This window comes from Chiloscyllium punctatum, chromosome 48, assembly GCF_047496795.1.
Source record: "Chiloscyllium punctatum isolate Juve2018m chromosome 48, sChiPun1.3, whole genome shotgun sequence".
Taxonomy (NCBI): Eukaryota; Metazoa; Chordata; class Chondrichthyes; order Orectolobiformes; family Hemiscylliidae; genus Chiloscyllium; species Chiloscyllium punctatum.
The window spans coordinates 35,594,640-35,621,629 of record NC_092786.1 but is presented as its reverse complement, the minus strand read 5'-3'; the positions used below and the strand labels follow the sequence as shown (position 1 = coordinate 35,621,629).

Here is a 26,990-nt window from a genome sequence, read left to right as displayed (position 1 = left end):
TTTAAATTTAAATCAATAGAACTTTTATATGAGCTCTCTAACACAACATGACGTAAAATAAAAATCACTGGCCAGAATGACAAAATGAAGGCTCAACATGATGACAGACAAAAACACCTTTTCTGCATGTGACTAGAATGCTGGTTCATGAAAATGCATCAACTTTCAAACACAATGTAGTTCTTAATCTGAGACCACTGTGATCTAGGTCATGACAGTAGAAACATTTCAAAGAATCAAGCATTGAAAACTGTTCGTACAAACCTGGAGGGCTGCTATTATTTGGCACTGTGATCCAATGTGGAAAGTATGTGACATTAACTTAATTCTGTGCTCATTTATTAAATACTTTTATAATAAATCTCAAGTGCTAGCACAGGCATAGCTGGCACTACCTAGTGCACTTTGTTTGATCAATCCGCCGTTTACATCTGTTGAATTCAGCAGTAGCCATCAAACGCCCAGGGAAATAGACAAGAAACAATGTGGCTACTAACTATTTGGTTGTAAACATGAGTAAAATCATTTTTCTTAAATGATCAGAAACGGATAAATGCCCTAAAGGGGTACTGCAAAAAGTTGCTATAAATCAGGAAGTGATATGAAAATGCAAACTTCAGTTTAGGACTTACACTGGACCTGTACAAGCAATTCCAGTGTCACAGTAAAGGTCTAATAATTGTATACATTTCCCTGCACTGGTACAGGCATGCTATCTGTACCAATCTTTAACCAATGACTTAAAATGTTCCAACCAATTACTGTGTACAGTTACCAATGATGAAGAAAATTAACTTTCTATAGATGGTGCAATTTTAGACTGTATTGTGGTCGACAGTGTGCCATTTGGAGCTGTTGGGTCCACGGCAGTCTCAGTCTCTTGAATTTTGAAATACACCACGTAAAATATTGGGACAATAATACCCACTAAAAGCATGATTACCACAGCATTCCACCACCGAATACCCCAGTCGGCTCCATGATGAACGTCCTTTGGAGATAATGGGGATGAATTAAATCCATTAGGTTTTTGACAATAAACCACTTCTTCTAAGTGATCTTTACATTGATCTGTAGACTGGATGACTCTCTCGATGCCCTTGTCAATTTCTTCAAAATATTCGTTCAATTTATTCTCATTTGTTCCTTGGCCTGTTGCAATACAACCTTCTACAAATGTGGAGGCCCTATTATTTGCAGGAAAAGGCTGCCGTCGCTTCGCCTCTTCATGTGCTTCGGTCAATAAACTGTGCTTTTTCACAGGAATTTTTATTGTTTTTAAGGCAAAGAAGTCTTGCTCTCTAATGAGGTGGTTCACTCTTTTGAGGTCTGCAACCTAAAATGCAAGCAAACGAATGTTTCTTTTAATCCATTGAAGTATTTTTGGAAGCCTAGTTACAACTTTTCTATACAACATTAATCAATCATTGAAAGTTTTTAAGACAGTTGTTTTTTCAGCTTGAAAGCACTGCTTAGGAATTTTTTTCAAACATCTTATTGCCAGATAAGTAAGCCTTTCAAAGCAAAGTTTTTTTGTTTTGGAACATATTTTTATTCAAAGCAGAATAAAGTTAAACAGCATAAGAATCATCCAGACCAGGTACAATTCTACTCTGGGCTTTAAGAACAGACTTAATATGTGACTGCATCAAATAGCTTTGGTAAACTCAGAATCCATTGGTCTATCAACAAAGTGATGAGTGAACGGGGCTTGGTGCAGAAAAGAACAGGATACAGAATTATGGATGAGGTGACTGACAATGGGAGTAGGAAACTGACAAGAAAGCAATAGAAAACTCAGATCTAGAGGTTACAATTGCACAGAATAGAGTTTCAACGAACATTTAAGAAATCAATAATGTTTGAAACTCTACCCATGAGATCCACTAATGTTGTCTGTAAGCTAAAATGTACCAGTTTTCACACCCAACAGCCAATGATTAAAGCGTAGGAAGTCTTTTCAAAATAGCAATCAAATTTTGATGGGGTGTCTTGCAATGTGCCTGCTAACCTGGAAGGTATGATGCAAGCCTGCTCTTCGGCCAGGAGGAATCTGTGTAAGCAGGAGGAATCATACACCAAAAAAAAAACAGCTGCTCGCAATTAAACATTAAAAAGCACATTGGCAATTAAATGGCACATGTAAATAAAATCCACATTTAAGATTAGGATTCCCATGATCAAAGTCTAATTTTGGCAAAATCTATGCCAGAGGAAGTGGTAGAGGTTGGTACAATTACACATTTAAAAGGCATCTGGGTGGGAATATGAATAGGAAGGGTTTAGAGGGATATGAGCCAAGTGCTGGCACACGGGACTAGATTAGGTTAGGATACCTGGGCAGCATGGACGAGTTGGACCGAAGGGTCTGTTTCTGTGCTGTATATCTCTATGACTCTATATAACACAAAATATTTTGACTTTTGTTAAACCACTCTCTCATTAAGATGCATTTCAAAGTGTTAAGTCAATGTTGAATCTAAAAAAGATTCCTAATCCTAAGGCTCATTATATATATATATATATATATATATATATATATAAAGTTTGCAGCTTCATCTTTTGGGCCTAATAGTAAGTTTAGGTAATCTCAGTGCAAAGGTCTGAAATATAATGTGTCATCTCAGTAGGGATAAGCAAAATCCTGGCAGGCTTCCTAATAACTGTACAAGTAATCCATACACTTTAGCGTCCAGAGTGCAGCTCACTGCAGGACCTCCCCTCTAAAATGAAGATGGCTTGTATAAGACAATTAAGCTTTGAGAAAACTTTACAGTAAACATGCTTAAACTATTAATGAGAAAATAACTTGCATTTGTTTAGCATGATCTCAGGATGTACAAAGTCATTTCAACCAATTAAATATTTCGTAGTTATGGCTGCAACAGAGTCAATGAACATTTACAAGGAGACCTACTGGAGGAATATTAAAATTATATCAGTTGTTTAAATTATATTTTATGATAAAATGGGGAGGATATGATCTTTAATTTGATTTTACAGATATGTTTGTGCTTAATGGAGCCAAGTCTGAGTAAATTTAGCTGACACCCATTCCAACCTTGGTCTTGAACAGCTGAGGAGTTGTGTGGAAAAGTACTATTGCCTAGTGACAAGACTCCAGTGACACTGAGAAATAGAACAGTTCAATAGTTCAGTAAGTCTATGCATAGGCATGCCAGAAGATGGAAACAAGAAGCTGGATAGCTGAACTTAGGAAACTCATTTGTCTGCTTTTAAATTTAAAGATAGTTTTGATGCAATAATTTCAACCTTTTGTCGCATCTACCATAATCTAGTTTCTTTATTCTGTTTAGACTGTAAGACATAAGAGCAGAAATTAGGCCATTCAGCCCACTGAGTCTGCTCCGCCATTCAAATCATGGCTGATGAGTTTCTCAACCCCATTCTCCCATAACCCTCGATCCCATTTACAATCCATCTTAAATGTACTCAATGACCTTAGTTTAAAATAAATAAATGTTTATTAGACATTTTACATTTTCTGTTAAAAATACGCTGGCAGCCATTTGTGATTAAGCTCAGTAATTGATCTTCTCGATTTAAAAAAGGTTAAGATCTAACAAACCAGATTTCATCCTGAGATTTGACTTGTCCAATATTAATGTCATGATCCTAACCGACATTAAGTCTGAAGTTAGTTAAGGAATAATAAGCAATAAATACATGGGAGTAGATTTGTCCGAGTAGCAGATTAGGACCTTAGTTCAATTTTACAAGATCCCTGGAAGCCTGACCCACTTTCCCGGATCAGCATTTATTAATTTTGCACTGTGGTCACTTAGGTAGTTGCTGCTGCCAAAAGTGAGCCACCAGTGACACAAAGTGAAACTCTACAGTATTGTAACAAAGAACTTCAAGGCAACAAAAGGAATTGCAACCTGAAACTTGAAAGCAGAGTTAATGTTGAATCCAGTGACTCTGCATCAGAACCAGACTCAAACTTTAACTCTGCTTTCTTCCCACAGATATGCCAGACCTGCTGGGTTTCACTTGCAGTTTCTGTTTTGTTTCAGATCTCCAGCATCTGCAACTCCTTGTTTTGTTTTAAGAAATTGCAACCTATCTGGGTAAATGAGAGGTCCTGGGGTCAGATGACAAAGGTCACTTGATCCAAGAAAAAATTATTTCCATTGTGACTGTGACCTGTAAAAGGAAGAACTTGGCTGTACATAATCAGATTTAACATTCCTGGATTATTTATGCTTACCGAGCAACCATACTGCAATGCAAAAGTATTGAGGTTGTCACCATCAACAACCTCTCGAATAAGAAGCACTGTACTGTTGGATTTCTCCTCAGTAACAGTGGACCATTGACACTCTCGACCTCTGGGCCGCAGTTCAATGTTACACTGGTCTTCATCTGATGACTCATCGGATGTTGCAACTTCACTCCCAAACAAATAAACCTGACCATCTTGTGAAGCGTGAACATCTACAGGTGCCTGGAAGGATCTTGTCTGCCCATCTCTCAGTCTCATCATACTAATGATACCTATGAGAGAAAGAAAGAATTAGTTTTATTCAGACACAAATGTTGTAACCCAGAGGTGCAAAGGAGTTCAAATCAGATGAAGTGAGGTGAACATACTCAGTTCACTTTGACCACAATACCTAGAGGCGAGATATTCTTTGACTTTATATTTTAAATAACATGGATAACTGAATCCAAAAATTAAGGGGTTATCATGGTTTGGAAATGCTGTTTCTAATTTAACTCATTGCAGTGTAGGCAAATAAACACAGATCTTTGTGAATGGATATCTCTATAGTGACTGTACAAAGTCTCTTTTGTCACATTTCAAAATTTATAATTGTACTATTCAGGTTATTTATTTATTTTTGGAGCATGCAAAGTCAACAAATTTGACTCAGTTGTAACATCTCGATTTTGCAGTCAGCCTGGCGATCTCCTAGTTGGCACATACAATGCACGCGTTAAATAAAAGCAAAATATTATTGATGTTGGAAATCTGAAAGAAACTCACAATGCTAGAGGAACTCAGCAAGGCTGGCTGCGTCTTTGAAGAGAGAAACAGACCTAATGTTTCACGTCCAGTATGACTCTTGAGAACTCAGCTGAAGTACTGCGTAGTTGTGGGTGCCACATTATAAAAAAAGGATGTGAACCCACTGGACAGAGTGCAGAAACAATTTACAAGCATGGCTCCAGTGATATAGAACAGTAGTCATGAGTATCGATTGAAGAAGTTGGGACTATTCTCTTTTGACAGAAGGTGGCTAAGAGGAGATCTCTTGGAGGCTTTCTACATCATGATTGAGTTGGATAGTGTGGCTAGGGAAGAATGGTTCTTGCTCATAGTAGAAGCAAGAGCAAGAGCGCATAGATTTGAAGTGGCCTATAAATGGAGGAAGTGCAATGTGAGAAAAATACTTTTCATACAGCAAGATGTCAGGGTATGAATGCACTGTTTGGAAGTGTGATGAAAGCAGATTCAATTGAGACATTCATGAGGGTATTACACAACTACTTGGATTGAAGTAATAAACAACAATATGGGGAAAAAGCAAGAAATTGGACAAAGTAATGACACTCATTTGAAAAGCTGGCGTTGACATGATGAACTAAATGGCCTCCTTCTGCATTGCAAGACTTCTAAGATTCTGTGGACATAACTACTATCTGCTATGTAGTGCCATCCTTCCTTGACCCTACTAGATGATAACGGTAATGACTATACTTAGGCAGACAGATATGGCAGCAACCCTACACACAACATAGATCTATCACCTCGTCAGTTTTTGATGTTATTCTTTGAAGAAGAAATTGCTGGGTTTTTTAAAACTATTATAATGGAATCTTTAACATCTACTTGAACCACTGGATCAGACATCCTCAGTCTAATGTCTCATTCAGAGCACACATAAGCATGGATTGGGGCAATACTATTTCAGAATTGCTTTAAATCAAGCATCCTTTTCATTTATATCTAGTACACAGCATTAGTTTCTTCCAAAGTGCAATCACCACACAGCCCATCAGAAAGCTCTGGCTAGCCAATAATGTGTAGCTTTTTTTTATTTTCACATCACCAAGGATTCGTTAAATGAAGTTATTGTCTATTTAAGGATTGTGAGTGCTTAGTTTAAGAACAGAACATTGCACACATTGTGCCAAGTGCACAGGCAACAATGAATTGCGTTACAGCCTTTACTTTAGGTTACTGAATATAAGTATTTTGCATATGGTTGTTAAGTATATATTTCAGAGAACCCTGGAGGGAAGGGATGGTGTAAGAGACTTTTTACAGTAAGGAATGATTTGAAATGTAATCTTTACTTTCTCGTTTCTGAAACGCCTGCCAGCAGTTAGCTAACAAACATCTCCACCTAAATAAAGTACACAGCAACCTTCTGGAATAAACTCCACCACACCCAGATAGATAAAGCCTTACATCACAGACAGCATTCACATCACTGAGTCAGAAGTTAAGGGCTCAATTGGACTCACACCAAGTATATAACCTTAGCAAGCATTTCCACGCTACTAAGTCCCTGTTTAGCTGCTCTGGTGATTCAGGTTGTGCGCTAATATCGCATGGCAATTCTCAAAGAAAGGCACAAAGTTCTTCCAGTGTCATTACCAACATTCGCCTTCAACCTCCACCAGATTATTTATCTCATTTCTGTTTTGAGAGATGATGCGGAGTACGAAATATTTACTGCATTTTCCTGTCCCGGAGTCCGTAAACTCCAAAGCAATTGTACATGTCACGAGACATGCTAGAAGGCCACAATATCTCTTTTCCCTCCTCTTTACACCCCCCAAACAGGATGACTGCATAAAAATTGTCTAAACAATTTTTTTTAAAAAATGGCCATTTCTTCTGACCCCAAGATATTGATTTCAAATGAAATCATTTAAATTAATGAACTGTATTTTCGGACCTGTGTCATTTTGGCTCCAATTTATTCCTCATGAGAGGGGCATTTTATTTCTTTACCTGCTTAATTATCATTTTCACCAACCTTTTGTTCTTCCTCCCTTTTGCTTGCTAAAAATCTACTACTTTTCAAAACTCAATTTCTTATGAGTAGTCATAAGCTTGAGAGATGTTAATTCTGTTTGTTTCTCTTCAGGAATATTGCCTAATTTGTCGAGGGTGATCCTTTTTTAGTTTATTTCATATTTCCAGCATCCACCTTAATTTTGCTTTTGCAGATCTTTCATTCGGTGCTTTTTCACTTCCACTAGATTCTTACTCATTGGTATTTTCTGAAATCTGTCAAGTCAATGTGAAGAATTACGAACACTGTTGGTACCAACATGAAACCTTGTTTTTGTCTTGATGCAGAAGATGGGTGAGTTAGTACTACATGAGACTTTGTTTAATGTTTTTTTTAAAATGTGACTGACTGTAAATTTCAGGTGTTTGTTAATAAAATTATTTTTTGTTACGTAGGAAACTCAATTCAGTTTTAGCTGCGATTCGGTGATATGGCTTAATGCTTTGATGTATGGCATTCACAATCACCTTTAACTAACTGCAAGTAATTTCTAGGATAATACCTGCAAACTTCAAGTTTTTGATTACAGTGCTCAGTACAAATTTGCATTGAATACCTACCTAGTTGTGAGTAAAATAAACCTCCAAACTTACAGTATGATGTTCAAAGTTAACACTACTAGGTCACTTTCATACAAACGCTAGTGGAAGGTGCTTTGGATCAATGATGAATTCATAAATCTGGAGTCATTGCTTTGTCTGATCTCCGAACAAAGCAGCACAAGACTTCTTCAATACACAGGTCTCAATCAACCAGCTGTATGTTTTACTAAATCCTGCTTTTAAAGATTTCTAATATCTGCAGTATTCTGCTTTTCACATGTAGTTTTAACCACTTGATGGTAAACCACTAAATGTAAGGAATGTACTTCCAGAGTAGGGTCACATTAGATTCAAAAAGGAGTAGAACATGCTATCTGCTGAACGTCCTGGATTATTTTTTAAACCTTTTTTCAATATACCGGCATATTGAAGGATGTCGCTCAGCATTAACATTTAAAATTGAACAGCCATGACAGGACTTCTGTTTGAATTCACATAGCTCAAAAGGCCTAAATAACAGGACTGAAATTCCACACAGGTTGCTTAAACACAAACTGCAGCTGGCAACTTTAGGTCTGTACCTGCAGACTAAATGTGTCCACAAAATACAACATGCAGTTATGTGGTTTTCTTATCTGCCAGCAATATAACACAATGCAGTTGTGGTATTCAAAATCAACATGACTTCCATGTTCTGATCCACATCCTATATTTCTTTATACATTTTGTAATGAAAATTAAATCAGTTAACTAGAGTCTATTAACACAGGTTTTAAAAAAAACCAAACATTTTTGATCTCTTAAATCACAACAAAGTAGCTTGCACTGTAGTAATGGCATCACCTGCTCTTCCTTCATTCCACCATTTCAAAGAAAATTAGCATGCAAGCTAACTTCAAACTCCCCACATAGTACAACCTTATTCTTAGTTGTCTCTATAAAGAGGTGAAAAAACAAAAAAACCCACAAATTTTAAGAATCAATCATTCTACCACAATCTCAAGCATGCCTCGATGACTCTCAACAGATAAAATCTTCCAAATAAATCATGCAATCAGGAAGTGTTAAAGTAGGGCGGCACAGTGCTTAACACTGCTGCCTCACAGCACCAGAGACCCGGGTTCAATTTCTGCCTCAGGCAACTGTCTGTGTGGAGTTTGCACATTCTCCAAGTGTCTGTGTGGGTTTCCTCCCGAAGTCCAAAGATGTGCAGGTTAGGTGAATTGGCCATGCTAAATTGCCCATAGTGTGAGGTGAAGGGGTAAATGCAGAGGAATGGGTCTGGGTGGGTTGCGCTTCGGAGGGTTAGTGTGGACTTGTTGGGCCGAAGGGCCTGGTTTCCACACTGTAGGGAAACTAAATCTAAATCTGACGGAGGGAGAAAAATCTTGTGAAATAAACAGATGCAACCATTTTTACAGAATTATTTTTGTCAAGAAGCTGAAGCTCCTTCCTTCTCTCACCATCCAAACCTTCTTGTTCATCAGTTATAATGGTTTCCCGGCTGTGCATAGGTGAAAGCAAAAGGACAGGTGCCCTGCTTGTACCTAGTGCTCTGCCAATGTAAAGACTAGAACGTAAAAAGCTGTCAGGAGCAGGTTTCCCTTGGTGCCAATTCTCTAGTTGGTGTTTGGCTATGCAGTTCATTTTTGCAATTTAACAGCATGGAGTGACATTGTATACATTTCTATTAAGTAAAACAAACTCTGATAGAAAGTTGTAGACTTGGATGTGAGCATCAGGTTGTAGTTTGAATTGAATTAAATTTATTGTCATGTGTACCGAGGCACAGTGAAACACTTTGTCTTGCGAGCAATACAGGCAGATCACAGAGATAAGTAGCATAGATATTTTCTTTTTTTAAAATAATATTTTTATTAAGAAAAAATAGATTTTTAAGTATTACAACAAATACTTCAACACCCAGCTCTCTTTCCCACATCTTGCAGAGTCGATCAGACTCATCTGAGGTGGCACCCCCCAGTTGGTGATATAGAGTACTGACAGAGAGTGTACTCTTAGCCCTTAGTACCCCTCTTTCTATGTCAGATTTGTAGGGATCAGTCAAAAGTGTGGTCTTTTTTTTGAATAAAAATCCTTAACTTGAAAAAAAATGAAAGAGGTCTCTATTAGGTAACTCGTACTTCCATACTAACTGATCAAAGGACATCATTACATCTCCCTCAAATAAATCACCCATGCAATATATACCCCTAGCTACCCAACGTTTAAATCCTGAATCTATCATACCCGGTTGAAAACCCGGCATACCCACTAAAGGTGTAAACCTTTATTCCTTCCCTCTGCCGAATTGCCCTCCATGCTTTAACAGTATTGATGACTATTGGGTTATGGCAATATTCCCTAACTGTCCTCATCTTGTCCAAAAACAGCAAACTGGTAAGGGGGCACCTTGCCTGGGAGGCTTCGATATCTAGCCATATTGAAAGAGGGTCCCCACAAACCCAATCACTCGCACAGGTCAAGAGCGAGCTTCATTGGTAATTTTTAATGTCCGGAAGGTCTCCTCCCCCCCAATCTGTGAGGCAACTGCAGTTTGGCTAATTTAATGAGGGGCCGTTTACGGTGCCAGATAAAGGAGCTGAACCAACCTTTCAGTCTTGAGTGTTTGTTTATTGAAAATCAGGGGGAACATCCGTATAGGGTATAGCAAACGAGGGAGAATATTCATCTTAATAAGTGCTATCCGACCCAACCATGAGACTGGAAGTGCCTCCCATCTTTGGAGATCTTGTTTAATTTTTTCGAATAATTGAATAAAATTGGCTTTGAACAGCCAATCCAGAACTGGAGTAATGAATATGCCCAAATACACAAAACCCCCCTGTGACCACCTAAATGGGAATCTATAGTCACTCTCAAGAGCCAACTCTTTCATAAGACCACCCATAGGCATAGCCTCTGATTTAGCAAAATTAATCTTATACCCTGAAAAAGCAACAAACGCTTGAATGCATTGTATCAGGCAAGGCACTGAGACAACTGGATTTGTCAAGAAAATTAGAACATCATCAACGAGATCTTATGTAATTTTGACCCCACTTCTGGAGCTGATATATTGAGATCCCATGAATGGCCTCTGCCAACTGTTCAATCAGCAACGTAAAAAGTAATGGTGAAAATAAATATTAAAATTGCTTGATCGTACCCGTTGGTAACGACCGCCGCGAGAGGTACACTGTAGAGAACCTTTACCCATCTTATGAAAACTTCACCCAGACCAAACCGGTCTAGAACGTAGAAAAGGTACAGCCACTCAACTTGGTCAAATGCCTTCTCTGCATCTAAAGAAATCACCAATCCCTGTATTGACTACTGTTGGCATGTTTGAATTACGTTAAGCAGCCTCCTAACGTTATTGGAGGATCTGCGACCCTTTATGAAGCCCGTCTGATCCTCTTTGATAATAGAGGGTAACAGTCTCCAGCCTTAACGCAAAAGCCTTAAAGAGGATCTTAAAGTCCACATTTAAGAGCGAGATGGGCCTGTATGAAAGCACAGTCTTCTGGATCCTTCCCTTTTTTAAAGGGAAGTGAAATATTGGCCTCTCTCAGGAGATGGTGGGAGACAATCATGACTGTATGAATCATTAAACATATTCAGCATTGGGCCTGACAGTATACTTATAAATTCCTTATAGAGTTCACTGGGAAGTCCATCAGGACCGGGCGCCTTTCCACTCTGAAGCTGCTTCACAGCTTCCTGCACTTCTTGCTCTGATAATGGGGCATTGAGAAAGGACTGTTGTTTGGGAATCACACCCGGGAGTTTCGGATCTCTAAAAAAGGATTCCATTTTGGCTTGCCCCTCCTCACAATTCTCAGACTGATATAACTTAGAGTAGAATCTCTGGAACGCCGCATTAATCTTTTTAGAATCACATGTTAGGTTCCCAGACCCTTCCCCAATCACTGTAATGGTTTGTGGTGTACTTCTCTTTCTGGTAAGGTATGCTAAGTATTTGCCTGGCTTGTCACCATGCTCGTATAACCTTTGCTTTGCAAACGCCAGCTCCTTCTTTGCCGTCTGCATGAGCACGGAATTTAGTGCAGACCACAGTGCCGTAATCCTCTGTAGTTTGACCAATGAGGGTTTGTCAAAATAGGCCTTCTCGGCTGCCTTCAACCGTGCTGCAAGGAGACGTTGCTACTTTCCCTTCTGCCCCTTCCTACTGGTGGAATATGAAATAACTAACCCCCTGGCATAAGCTTTGGCAGTTTCCCAGGGAACAGATGAGCTATCAACCGAGCCTATGTTGATGTCTAGGAATGCCTGAAATTCCCTAGAGAAATACTCCACAAACTTACTGTCCATGAGAATAAAGGGGTCCATTTGCCAGTACCTTGAATCCACTGTAACATCCTTAATCTTAACCATGAGGTACACTGGAGCATGATCAGAGATGGCAATATTACCAATCGTGCAGGATGCCACCAGATCCAGGGTTACCGCAGGGGTCAGAAAAAAAAACAATCCTCATGTGACATCTATGCGGATTGGAGAAAAACATGAAATCCCTACCTGTAGGGTGGAGACACCTCCAGACGTTCACCAACCCTAATTCCCCACACAAACCCAATAACTGTTTAGTTTGTGCAGATTGTATCGAGGGACCTTTAGGCAACCTGTCTACTGTGGGGTCCATGAGGCAGTTAAAATCTCCCCCTATAATGATGTGCCGAGACTTGAGACTTATCAGTTTAGAAAAAGCATCTACCAAGAATTTAAGAGGATGAGCTGGGGGACAATAAACATTTAAAATGCCATATTCTTCCCCATTTATCAAGGCTTTAAGAATTACAAACCTCCTGTATGTGTCTTTAACACATTCCAACAATTTAAATGAGAGATTTTTCCTTACCAATATAGCCACTCCCCTACTTCTAGTATTAAATGATGAAAAATAAACTAGGTCAAAGCCATTCTGCTGTAATTTCAGACGCTCTTTGTCATCCAAATGTGTTTCTTGTAACAAAGCAATATCCACCTTCTCCTTTCTAAGACTCAAGAGTACCTTCTTCCTTTGAATTGATGAGTGACTTCCCTTGATATTCCAGGTGCACCATTTAATCAAATCATTAGCCATAATCTTCTGCAATTACATTTAAATTCCAGAGAGGAGGAACCCGAACCACAAATTGCTGAGCCTGAGTGTTACATGGTCCACCAAATATAAAAACCACTACATTTAATAAACATACAAAATTATTGAAAATAAAAAGAACAAAAACCAGAAAACAAACCAACATATAAAGCGCCAATAGCGCTGAGTAGGGGAACTCACCCCCTGCCCGGAGGGGGCAACTACCCGTCCCGAACTGCCCATAAATAGGCATTTAACCAACTCAACCAAGTTCACTTATCCCAGCTAGAGCCGCATCGCAAGCACATGCTAAAAAAAATAAACACTCCATTGAATATCAATATGAATTTTAAAAAATCTTTTATATAAAAAAAGGAATAAATATCCTACCATTCTTTGGTATGTCCTAACTTAGAAATTTAAAATGTACATCTTAACCACCGCCAGACATAGTTTGAACCAAATTATCATCAATAGAGGGAAAAAAAGGGGAATAAACAAAGCTCCAATCGAATTTTCTCCACTTCTTTTACAGAATGATAAACGCATACCCAAGCAACAATATTTATACATACTACAATTGTTTAAATTAGGTTAGTTTGTCCACAAAGTCTCTTGTCTTCTCCAATGTGTCAAAGAGATGCATGGATCCATCTAAGGTGATCTGAAGCACTGCCGGATATCTCAGAGCGTACTGAATCCCAAGCTCCTTCAGTCTTCTCTTGACACCATCACACTATTTTCGTTTCTGGATCACCGCTGCTGAAAAGTCCTGAAAAAAACATGATCTTAGACCCCTCGTAACTTACGGCTTTTGGATCCTTCCCCTGGAGTCTGGAAGCCTCCATGACTCTCTCCTTATCCCGGTAATTATGGAACCGCACCAGGAAAGGACGAGGGCGTTGACCCAGACCCAACCCCCGCACTGCGACCCTGTAAGCCCTCTCTATCTTCAATCCTCTCATGCCAGTCTCCAAGTCAAGAAATTTCGGAAGCCAATCTTCAACAAATTCCGCAGGCCGCTCACCTTCCTTACCCTCAGGCAGACCAATGATCTGAATGTTTTTTTCCTCTTGCCCCTGTTGCCAAGATCATCCACTTGGTCACGCAAATTACGAACCTGCGTCTTCAGGGCTTGGATCTCTTCCTTGAATGAACTGGCATCAGCTTCCACCACTGTGACCCTGTGGTCCACTTCATCCGTCCTCTTCTCCAGGTCTCCCAGCTGCTGCTCGTGCTTCTGCAGCATGAGAGAGACTGGAGCCAGCTTCTCTTCAATCTGTTTCCCCAACATCTCACGAGATTGCGAGAGCTGGTTCACCAGGTCCTGGAGAGTAATCGGCTCAGAGGCTGCTGCAGGCCGAGCTGCAGGCCTGGCCTCAGATGCTCCTCCTCCCTTTTTAGACATTTCTGGACAGCTGAAAATACAAGTAAGTCAATTTTCAAAATGTTCTTAGGGCGCCACAATCTTTCCTACGCCCCAAGAAATCCTGATGACCTGGGTTGGACGAGTTAAAGGACGGTCCTGCTCCTGCTGCGATGCGAAGCTCTGTAGTGTGATCTTCTCAAATCGCCGCCATCTTAGATCCCCCGCATAGATATTTTCTAATCAAGCTGTTCACAGATTTACTCATAGATATACCTCCAGAACAGGTGGGACATGAACACTGGTCTTCTGGCTCAGAAGTGTAAACACAACCACTGCATCACAACCCTTAAAAAAGTCACATACCCTGCACAGATTTATTAATTCTTTGGTTTGGCCTATTGGGACCACCAGCCCATTCAATTATACAATCACCAGGAGATAAGCAAGTTCAAACAAATGAGATGAAAGTAAATCAAATTGTGGTTTCAATAGCTTTATCATATAAATACAATAATTTGGGATTATAAAAACAGTTCCACTCACTGGGATCCAATCTAGGATAGTTACAGTAGTACAAACCACTAAAACCAAAGCCAACTTCCTCATTTTTATTTGTTTTGCTCCAAACACAAAAATACAACCAGGGCAAATAGGAGTCACTGTAATGAGTAATTCATGCTTGACAATGAAGATGTTTAATTGGCATACTTTATGGCTTAATTTCTTGTCTTTGGGCCTTCCAAAATTACTGAGGATTGCCTACATTAATCAGCAAATGGAAAACTTTATTGCTGATCTGTGTTGTTAGACTGAGTTCAGCCTTGCCAAGGAGGGTACTAAAACCTCTTTGTTTGGGTCACTGCTACCACTTTAAATCCAGCTGAATACCAATCCTCAGGTGAGGTTTGCTATCTCTGGAGGCAGTAATGATGGTCATACTATTTTACCAGCCTGTCAATAAGTGGACAGTCTAGTATAGCACTGTAAAGGAGGGGCAGGGAAATCGGTTGTAGCATTTGGCAATTTGTAGTAGAAAGGTTACAAAGGTATTGAATTTGTGGTCTCTCACCACTTTTATCTAAAACTATAATATTTACATAACAGGAGTATGTTTCACTCTTCATGCTCTAGTCTGTCGATAAACAGTCTTCGTATTTTATCATATTGTGTGCTGTGAACACAAACCACAATTTCTGGGATTCAGCTGTTATTATTTCTTTTGCCTCCGAGAACAATACTGTCCAGAGTAGCTAAACAGAAAATTGCTGTCTAATCTTGAGATAGCTGCACAAATTCCAAGTGATAAAAAAAATTCCACACCAAACCATTGTGCACAATGTAAATATTTATAAGGGAAAGGAATTGATGGTATGGGAAAATGAAAAAAAATTCTACATTACATAGGGTGAACTGAGTCATTCTTATTCCAAACCATAGAGTAAATAAAATGCTAAATCAGGAAGCACTGGCAACGTAATATGATGAATATTCAACTTTCCTCAGGCATGGCTGGGTCCAAATTGTGAACGTCTGAAGGTTATTTGGAATCCATGGGGGATGAACCGGCTGAGTAGACAGACACTGAGGAAGGAGATGAGGCTGTAATAGCAAGATTGCTTCAGAATGTGGTTGAAGAGCTATATGCAGAGGAGGCAACCTGGGGATAGCAGTGGAAATGTGTGGTCTCCTCGATACTGGGGAGACCAAACACAGATTTGGGGACAGGTTTGTGGAGCATCTATGCTCTGCATGCATCAACCAACCCGATCTTCCGGTTGCCATCCATTTCAATTCCCTCTCCCATTCCCTCAGCAACATGTCCATCCTTGGCCTCTTCCACTGACAGAGTGAGCCAAACAGAAACTGGAAGGAACAACATGTTATTTCACCTGGGAAGCTTACTGCTCAATGGTCTCAATATTGACTTCACCAGGTTCAAAGTCCTTCCATCCCCAACCCTCCTCTTCGCCTCCCTGACCTGCTCTAATCTGTCCATTTTCCCATTCACCTATCTGCTCCACCTTTTCCACTAACCAATCACAATAATCCCCTACCTGCATTCACCTATCACATTGAACATGGAAGAATACAGCGCAGTACAGGCCCTTTGGCCCTCAATGTTGCGCCGATCCAAGCCCACCTAACCTACACTAGCCCACTATCCTCCATATGCCTATCCAATGCCCGCTTAAATGCCCATAAAGAGGGAGAGTCCACCACTGCTACTGGCAGGGCATTCCATGAACTCACGACTCGCTGAGTAAAGAATCTACCCCTAACATCTGTCCTATACCTACCACCCCTTAATTTAAAGCTATGCCCCCTCGTAATAGCTGACTCCATACGTGGAAAAAGGTTCTCACGGCCAACCCTATCTAAACCCCTAATCATCTTGTACACCTCTATCAAGTCACCCCAAACCTTCTTTTCTCCAATGAAAACAGCCCCAAGTGCCTCAGCCTTTCCTCATACGATCTTCCTACCATACCAGGCAACATCCTGGTAAAACTCCTCTGCACCCGTTCCAGTGCCTCCACATCTTTCCTATAGTATGGTGACCAAAACTGCACAGAATACTCCAGATGCGGCCGCACCAGAGTCTTGTACAACTGCAACATGACCTCAGGACTGCGGAACTCAATTCCTCTACCAATAAAAGCCAGTACGCCATATGCCTTCTTCACCGCACTATTTACCTGGGTGGCAACTTTCAAAGATCTGTGTACATGGACACCAAGATCCCTCTGCTCATCCACACTACCAAGTATCTGACCATAAGCCCAGTACGCCATCTTCTTGTTACTCTTACCAAAGTGAATCACCTCACACTTAGCTACATTGAACTCCATTTACCACCTTTCTGCCCAGCTCTGCAGCTTATCTATATCCCGCTGTAACCTGCCACATCCTTCCTCACTGTCAACAACTCCTCCGACTTTTGTATCATCCGCAAACTTGCTCACCTAACCTTCTAACCTCTCCTCCAGGTCATTTATAAAAATGACAAACAGCAATGGTCCCAAAACAGATCCTTGCAGAACACCGCTAGTAACGGCACTCCAAGATGAACCTTTACCATCAACTACTACCCTCTGTCTTCTTCCAGCCAGCCAATTCCTAATCCAAACTTCCAACTCACCCTCAATGCCATACCTCCGTATTTTTTGCAGTAGCCTACCATGGGGAACCTTATCAAACGCCTTACTAAAATCCACATACACCAGATCTACCGCTTTACCCTCGTCCACCTCCTTAGTCACCTTCTCAAAGAATTCAATAAGGTTTGTGAGGCACGACCTGCCCTTCACAAAACCATGCTGACTATCCTTGATCACATTATTCCTATCCAGATGTTCATAAATCCTATCCCTTACAATTCTCTCCAAGACTTTGCCCACAACAGAAGGGAGACTCACCGGCCTATAGTTACTAGGGTTATCCCTACTCCCCTTCTTGAACAAGGGAACCACATTTGCTATCCTCCAGTCTTCTGGCACTATTCCTGTAGACAACGAGGACATAAAAATCAAGGCCAATGGCTCTGCAATCTCCTCCCTTGCTTCCCAGAGAATCCTAGGATAAATGCCATCAGGCCCAGGAGACTTATCTATTTTCACCATTTCCAGAATTTCCAACACCTCTACCCTACATACCTCAAAGCCATCCATTCTAATTAATCATGAGTCAATATTCACATCGGCAACAATGTCCTGTTCCTGAGTGAATACTGATGAAAAGTATTCATTCAGTGTCTCCCCAATCTCTTCAGCCTCCACACGCAACTTCCCACTACTATCCTTGACTGGACCTATTCCTACCCTCGTCATTCTTTTATTCCTGACATACCTATAGAAAGCCTTTGGGTTTTCCCTAACCCTACCAACTAAGGACCTTTCATGTCCCCTCCTTGCTGCTCTAAGTGCTCTCTTCAGGTCCTTCCGGGCTACCTTATAACTCTCAATCGCCCCAATTGAACCTTCACGTCTCATCTTTACATAGGCCGCCCTCTTCCATTTAACAAGGGATTCCAATTCCTTATTAAACCACAGCTCCCTCACACGACCCTTTCCTCCCTGCCTGACAGGTACATACTTATCAAGACACTCAATAGTTGCTCCTTGAACAAGCTCCACATATCAATTACGCCCTTGCCTTGCAGCCTACTTTTCCAAGCCACGTGTCCTAAGTCATGCCTCACCGCATCATAATTTCCCTGCCCCCAGCTATAACTCTTATCCTGCAGTGCACACTTATCCCTCTCCATCACTAAAGTAAAAATCACCGAATTGTGGTCACTGTCCCCAAAGTGCTCACCTACCTCTAATTCTAACACCTGGCCTGGTTCATTACCCAGAACCAAATCCAGTATGGCCTCACCTCTTGTTGGCCTATCTACATATTGTGTCAGGAAACCCTCCTGAACACATTGGACAAACACCGACCCATCTAACGAACTTGAGCTATAGCTTTCCCAATCAATATCAGGAAAATTAAAGTCTCCCATAACAACCACCCTATTACTTTCACTCTTCTCCTGAATCATCCTCGCAATCCTTTCTTCTACATCTCTAGGACTATTAGGAGGCCTGTAGAAAACTCCTAACAGGGTGACCTCACCTTTCCTATTCCTAACCTCAGCCCAAACTACCTCAGATGGCGAGTCTTCATCCATCGTCCTTTCCACCGCTGTAATACTATCTTTGACAAGCAATGCCACACCTCCCCCTCTTTTACCCCCACTTCTGACCCTACTGAAACATTTAAACCCTGGAACCTGCAACAGCCAATCCTGTCCCTGCTCTACCCACGTCTCTTTAATAGCCACAATATCGAAGTCCCAGGTACCAACCCACGCTGCAAGTTCACCTACCTTATTTCGTATACTTCTCGCATTGAAGTATACACACTTCAAGCCACTTTCCTGTTTACAGGCACCCTCCTTCGAGATTGATGCCATGTTCCTAATCTCCCTACATTCCAGGTCCTGCACCCTAAAGCTACAGTCTAGGTTCCCATGCCCCTGCAGAGTTAGTTTAAATCCCCCCCCCCCCCCACCAAGAGCACTAGCAAACCTCCCGCCAAGGATACTGGTGCCCCTCAGGTTCAGGTGTAGACCATCCTGTTTATAGAGGTCCCACCTTCCCAAGAAAGAACCCCAGTTATCCAAATACCGGAATCCCTCCCTCCTGCACCATCCCTGTAGCCACGGATTTAACTGTTCTCTCTCCCTATTCCTCGACTCTCTATCACGTGGCATCCTAGCTACCTTCACTCTAGCCTCACCCCCGTTCCTCCCTCCCTAGTCCTAATGAAGGGTTTTGGCCCGAAATGTTGACTTTCCTGCTTCTTGGCTGCTGTCTGACCTGCTGTGCTTCTCCAGCTTCACATCTACTAACTCTGAACATTCAGCTGTCAGATTGAGTAAGCCCACATTAATAATTAAACTTGACAATCTGGACTTGTGTGTGCTTGCTTAATGTGATTATTATTTAAATGTACAGCTGAGCAGAACAAGGGACACTAGCTCCAGAGATGAATGTAAAAGTGGGCGAGTGTCATGGATGTTACTTGCAACATTGTAGTAAAACATTGCATATAGTATGAACTGTGAATCCTTCTAAAATTGAGGCAGAAGACACTTTATCCTAAATTCAGCTTGCAATCATTGTAGACATGGATTGCTTAGGATCAAAATGAATGCAAACAGAATGATATAGGAGAGATGGAAATCACTTTTCTTATAATTGATGTGTAGTTATTTGTGTGTTATCTAATTAATTCCACTTGCTCTGTAACCCTACAATTCATTTTGCTTTAAGTACTTAATCATTTGTCCTTTTAATGTAACTGAATCTCCTTCCATCATTCTTCCAGTCAGTGTGTTCTGGATTGCAACTTGGTTTGGAAAATAAGTTTCTCTGGTTCTTTTGCCAATTGCCTTAAACCTTTCTTCTGAACACTGACCGTTCGGCCACTAGAAACGGTTTCTCTTCACTTACTGTATCAAATGATTTTGAACATCTCCACCAACTCTCCTTTTAACCCTCATAGCTTAAAAAGGAGAATAACCCCAACTTTCCCATCCACTCCATTTAAGAGAAATATTTCACTCTTGGTGCCCTATTCGGGCATGTTGCTGCACCCTCTCAAAGAAAGAACAAAGAAACTTTACAGCCTACGATCAAGCCCTCCAAGCCTGAGCCGATCCAAATCCACTGTCTAAACCTGCCACCAATTCCTATCATTTGTATCCCTCTGCCTCCCACCTACTCATACATCTGTCCAGATGCAAGTTAAATGAATCTACCATGCCTGCCTCTACCACCTATGCTGGCAATGCGTTCCAGACACCTACCACCCTCTGTGTAACGTACTTGCCACGTGTATCCCCCTTAAACTTTCCACCTCTCACCTTGAAAGTGTGACCTCTCATTATTGAGTACTTCATCCTGGGAAAAAGCTAATCTCTATCGATCCTGTCTATACCGTTCATGATTGTGTAGACCTCATTAAGGTCCCCCCCCCCCCCCCCCCGATCTAGCTTTTTCTAATGAAAACAATCCTAACCTACTCAACCTCCCTTCATTGCTAGCACCTTCCATACCAGGCAACATCCTCATAAGCCTTCTCTGTACCCTCTCCAAAGCGTCCACATCCTTTTGGTCATGTGGCGACCAGAACTATACACAGTATTCTAAGTGCTGCCGAACCAATGTCTTGTACAATTTTAACATGACATGTCAGCTCTTATACTCAATACCCTGTCCGATGAAGGAAAAGTATGCCATATGCTTTCTTGACCACTATCCACCTGAGCAGCTATCTTCAGGATACAATGGACCTGAACTCCCAGATCTCTCTGCTCATCAACTTTTCCCAAGGATCTTCTGTTTACTGTATAATTTGCTCTAGAATTAGACTTCCCAAAATGCATCACCTTACATTTGCCTGGATTGAACTCCATGTGCCACTTCTCCACTCAACTCTCCAGTCTATCTATATTCTCCTGTATTCTTTGATAGTCCCCTATGCTTTCTGCTACTCCACCAATCTTTGTGTCATCTGCAAACTTGCTGATCATACCAAGTGCCTCTTGCAGATCATTTCTGTATATCACAAATGACAGTGGCCCCAGCACTGATCCTTGTGGAACACCACTGGTCACCTTTCTCCATTTCGGGAAGCTCCCTTCAACTCCTACCGTCTCCTGTTGCTCAACCAGTTCCTTACCCACCTAGCTAGAACACCCTGCACACTCGACTTCACTTTCTCCATTAGTTTACCATGGGAAACTTTATCAAACGCCTTACTAAAGTCCATGTACTAAAGCAGTGCAACAGCCCTTCCTTCATCTATCAACTTGGTCACTTCCTTAAAGAACTCTATTTAGGTGGTAAGGGAAGACTTCCCCCCCACACAAAACCATGTTGCCTATCACTGATAAGCCCACTCTATTCCAAATATAAATAGATTTTATTCCTCAGTACCTTCTCCAGCAACTTTCCCACCACTGACATCAGGGTCAATGATCTGTAGCGATCCAGAGTAATCCTCTCCTAGGATATTATTCCCAAATTAATGTTGGCCAAAACAATACACAATATTCCAGTTGAGGCCAATCCAGGATTTTTGTGAAGGACGAGCCTAAGCTCCTTACTTTTGTGCTCATGCTCTCAATTAACAAAGCTAAGGATCAAATATGCTTTTTCCAAACCACCTTTTCAGCAACAAATTGAACATCAACTTTAAAAAAAAACACACATTCATAGGATATGAATATTAATGATTAGTCTAGCTTTTACTAGTGGCGGTGAGCCGCTTTCTTGAACCACTTCAATCCATTTAATTGAGGAAAAAGGTTTTCTACAATTCTGACTGTTTAGGGATGGTCATATTGATGGCAAATGGCTTGGAAAGGAACTTGCAGGTGGTGATGCTCCCTTGTAGGTGCTATCCTTGACTTCTAGATGGTATTGGTTGTGGGTTTGGATGGTGTTGTCATTGCAGCCATGGTGAATTTCAGCAGTGCATCTTGCATATGATGCACACTGCTGCGGCAGTGATGATGGTGGTAAAGGCAGTGAATGTTTGTGGATGTGGTGCTAATCAAGTGGGCTACTTTATCCTGGGAAGTAACAAGCTTCACAGAATCATACTTGAGTGTTGTTGGAGAGCTGCACTTAATTGCCAACCACCATTCACAACCAGATGTAGCAGGACTGCAGAGTTTAGATCTGGTTCATTATGGCATCACTTAGCCCTATCTATCACTTGTTGTGTAACATGAAAGTAGTCCTGTGTTGTAGCTTCTCCAAGTTGACACCTCATTTTCAGCTATGTATGGCACTACTCCTGGCATGCCCTTCTCTACTCTTCATTGAGCGAGGATTGTTGCCAAGGCTTATAGATAATGATCACAGTGGAGTATATGCCAGGTCATGAGGTTGCAGATTGTGTTGCATGTCCAATTCTGGTGCTGACACAACCTCATGCATGCCTAATCTGCCACACCTGTTTGAAATCAATCCCATTTAGTATGCTAGCTGTGTCGCACATCTCATCGCCAGAAGAACTGCGCAGTGGTCACTCCTACAGATACTGGCATGGACAGATACATTTGTGACAGGCAGATTTATGTGGGTGAATTCAGTTTTTTTTCCCCTTGTTGATTCTGTCAGCGCCTATTGAATACCCAGTGTAACAGCCTGTCAAACAATGTGTCTTTCAGGACTCAACCAGCTTGGGCAGTAGTGATGCTGTCAAGCCATACTTGGTTTATGGACATTGAAGACTACATTCTGCCTCCTTGCCACCTATGGTGCTTCTGCTTGATAATATTTGACTTGATTCCATGAAATTTCGTAAAATTTGGAGTCAATGCTGACGACTCCCTGGAGAAAACACTCCCATTGTATTCTACTTGTAATGTTAAAGATAAAATTGGACTGTCTCCCTGGATATTAATGTAATATTAAAAGGGTTAAACTGCACGGTCTTTCCCCAGAAGCTAAACATCCTGGAAGTGAGTGGAGACGACATTCATGCAGGAATGCGGATTAGTCCCACTTCATTTAGACAGTCATTTACTACTACAACCCTTCTGGTATTATCAAATTCAACTCTCATTCAGCCCTTTCCATTCTGAAATACTTTCATAGCCATTCCCCGCCAATCAGGTTTGCTTGCATGATCACCCCTGATACCAAAGCATATCACACCTACATTTTCTGGGAAAGTAGCGGAGCGAGAATCCATTTGCAGGGCTACCCTGAAGCGAGGACGTATCACACCTACACTGTCTTGGGGAATCACGGAGTCAGGAAATAGTCTGCATAACAATTCCTCAGGATTAGGGCACTTACATTATCTCAGAGGACGACCTCATCCTACCATTGTAACTGATGTAATATGTGATTATAGGGGTCAGGGGATGGCCAGAATGCTTGTAAACATTGCGAACTGACCTGTATAAAGAGTAGGAGTTCTCTTTGTTCGGGGCCTCATTTTGACTCAACCTCACATAACCAGAGCGTCAGAGGGGTCAGCTAGCTTGTACAAGCTTTAATAAACTTTAACTTTTTGCAGAAGTTGGTGTCTGCAAATTGCATCATGTATATGAAACCTCAGCAAAAGAACCTACACACTGTGCTGCCATCTCTGTCGTCTGCGTCTTGCAGTTTGGATAGGACACACTTGGGGATGGTGATGTTATTGTCTAGGCCATTGCCTGTGAGGTATACCTCGGTGAGTATGATTATGCCAGGCCGTTCCTTGACTAGCCTACAAGACAGCTTTTCCATTCATGGCACTAGCCCCCAGCTGTTATTAAAGAGGACTTTGCAGGGTTGACAAGACTGATTAGAATTTGTCATTTTTGGGTGCTTAGATTGAAGCCTAGTAGTCTGTCTGCTTTCACTGCTGATTTAAGACTTTTTTTTAAGCAGCCTGATACAATTATGTGGCATGATAGGCCATTTCAGAGGATAATTAAAATCCAACCACATTGCTGTGGGTCTGGAGTTACATGGATGCCAGATCAAGTAAGGACCACAGCCTTCCTTCACTAAAGGACATTATGGAACCCATTATTGGATTTTACAACATCCAATAATTGATTCAGTCATCATTAGATTATGAATTTTAGATTTCAAAAGGTATATAGATTCCAGCATCTGCTGTTGCATGGATTCAACCACAGTCCTCTCAACATTACCTGGATATCTGGATTTCTAGTCAAGCAACCTGCCCCCTTCAAAAGATCTAAGCAACAGAATTAAGGTCAATTCCAATGACATCATGGCAGATAAAGTAATATTTCTTTCATAATTTTATGTACAGCAGGAGGCAAGTACTTTATTGATAGTCTCAAACTAAAGTTATAAAACATCATTAACATATTGTTTCTAATAAGTGATAAGACTGTGTAAACAACTTCCACATCTTAATCTTGAAGACTCAATACATTCCCCAAACAATATAAAGAAGCTGTCCTCAATCTACCCAATCTTGCTTGCTAAATAGCATTGTTCAAAAAAAATCAAAAAAGTATAAAGATACCACAAAGATTTAAGACACATTGACACAGAGCAGATCCCACTTAGTGAAGAAGGGCTTATGACCGAAACGTCAATTCTCCTGCTCCTCGGATGCTGCCTGGCCTGCTGGGGTTTTCCAGCACCACATTTTTCAACCCCACTTAGTGAATGGCAAGGGTTGCAATCACCCAAACCCACAGTGGTTCTCCTCTAGGCAAGTCAAGCCCCATTTTTTGCTGGGATTTTGAGAGGCTTCAAAAAGTTGACTTAAAAGGGAACAGTAATGACAGCTTAGGTGCACCCTAGGCTATGTTCCCACCAGGCTGCAGGAGTATGCAACTCTGCAGACATGTAAGCAACACACATATCTACAATAGAAAAAGACATGGCACAGATTATGTTGGTCAGGCACAGCACAACTAAATTTTAAAGGGATTTTAATCAATCTTGAATGCTTATTATGGGAAGTAGATGATCAGACAATGCAACAGAAACACTTAGGAAACTATATCATGGCTTGAATTTTTGTTGTGCTTCTGCTGCATTTCCCTAAAAACTTAATTCCTTCAAAAGAACTTCAGTGGCCACCATATCATGAAGTTGCGAAAGGTACTACATACTCGAAGCACTTTCTTTATTTCTAATAGAGTAACACCAAGACAAAGCATCTCATGATATGAAGAAAACAAATAAAACTCAATAGCGTTCAAAAGGTGACAAACTACAAGAGTAACTTTTAACCAAACGAATCAATTTACTAGATAACATGACAAAGGTCACATACCAGTAATACTAACTTCTCTATTTTCTCCTAAAGATAAAGCCTGGTCTTAGATACTGTGAATACTTGTCTCCACTATCATTTAAAGTATTAACATTACTTGGCATCCCTAGTCTTAGAAGTGTTGTCTTAAACAGAAACTTCCCACAAACCAATTTTTCCTTTATTATATATCTAAATAAACCTGTTGGACTATAACCTGGTGTTGTGTAACTTTTAACTTTCTCTATTTGGTCAAGTCTTACTCATTCTTTTTGCTGAGAGGTCAAACAGGCAAGTAATCTATTGTCAGTCTCAGGAAGTAAGAATGCTTAGATTCAATTTATTATTGTGTTTGTGATAAAACAAATTGCTTTAATAAAGAATCTCCAACTAAGTAAAGCACCCTAGAACATAATCATATAAAAAATGATACAGCCACAGGAGATCAGAGATATCGATGACTTGACAGAAGAACGGCTTTGAAAAAGGGTTTTTAAAGGGCAGGAAGTAGAGTGCTCAACAGTGGGAAATTCCAGAGTCTTGATGCAGAATGACACAGCTACCAATGGCAGGGTGAAAGAAGTAGAATAAATATTTGTTTGGCTGTACAGATCCAAAACAGAAAGTTAAAGTCAAAGCTTTTCAAAAGTGGGAGCAAAAACAACTCAGGGACTTCAGAGATTGCAGAGACTTCCTCTTAGATTACATAACTGAGGTGAGAAACAATTACAGTGAAAATGCACAATGCCAGCCAACCTATAGTTTCCAAACTTAAATATCTAGATGGATGCTGGAAATCTGAAATAAAGAAAAACAGAAAATGCTCAGGGTTTTATGTAAACACAAAATCAGATTGGGCAACATCTATGGAGAGCAAGAGAAACAATTAAAGATTTTCATTCCTCCTCCCCATCCCCTTGCATTTTCTGTTGTTGTTACCAATCTATACTGTCAGGGTGATGCCTGAAGACACCTACCACCATCCCCCTGCTTATCTACCACTCTCTGGAAGATGCACATATTTCTTCCCCTGTCTCTTGTTTGACAACACCGTTTGCCTCAGGAGTCCTGGCCACATATTCCTGTGAGGGATCTTCACCCACAGTGAGTCAGTTCACACAGAGAGAGGGAGCTGAAGTGAAAGGCCTCTCCCCCTCACCCCACAACAACACAGGGCCCAGCCCCGGGGGAGGGGGGTACAAGGGAGGGGGGGGGGGGGGGCGGCAGCAACAATACTCACCGCAGTCAGACCCTCCATCCAAACCCGGCCACGACGGGCCTTCAGCCCCAACAGCTTTCAGTTGAGGCCTTGTCTTCCCGGCCTTCCAGTCCCGGTTCTCCCTCACTCCAATCGGACCCTGAGCCCCAGCACACGGTCCCCTCCTCTTCTTATTCTTATTCTTCAAACGTTATCCCTGCCTGCCCCTCCCCCGACTACCCTACATCCGAACCTGCTGGCTGCCCCCTCCCCCGCCCCCTTCAGGAGAGGGGTGCTGGGGAATCCTGACTGACAGTCCTGCTGACCCATGGCAAGTCGTACCGCCGAGTCGGTCATCCAATCGAAAAGGCGGTGGCGGTGATGGGCGGGGCCGATGCCAGCAAGTTCGGGTGAGGAGGAGGTGGTG

General features: G+C 41.3%; 1 protein-coding gene across 1 annotated transcript; it reads right to left on the bottom strand.

Moving 5' to 3' along the window:
* On the bottom strand, positions 1-26,781 carry lysmd4 (LysM, putative peptidoglycan-binding, domain containing 4). The gene is made up of 3 exons (XM_072564933.1): positions 26,606-26,781; positions 4,232-4,518; positions 1-1,336 (listed from the first exon to the last, which is right to left on the bottom strand). Exons 2-3 carry the CDS (start codon positions 4,505-4,507, stop codon positions 791-793), a joined length of 822 nt encoding a protein of 273 aa, XP_072421034.1. The 5' UTR covers positions 4,508-4,518; positions 26,606-26,781; the 3' UTR covers positions 1-790.
* Positions 26,782-26,990: the final 209 nt, after the last annotated feature.

Excerpts from the sequence above, each read along its gene's own strand:
- lysmd4 (XM_072564933.1), bottom strand. The coding sequence starts at position 4,507 with ATGATGAGACTGAGAGATGGGCAGACAAGATCCTTCCAGGCACCTGTA. Across the intron at positions 1,337-4,231 it reads CATTGCAGTATGGTTGCTCG|GTTGCAGACCTCAAAAGAGT; the intron begins GTAAGCATAAAT and ends CTTGCATTTTAG.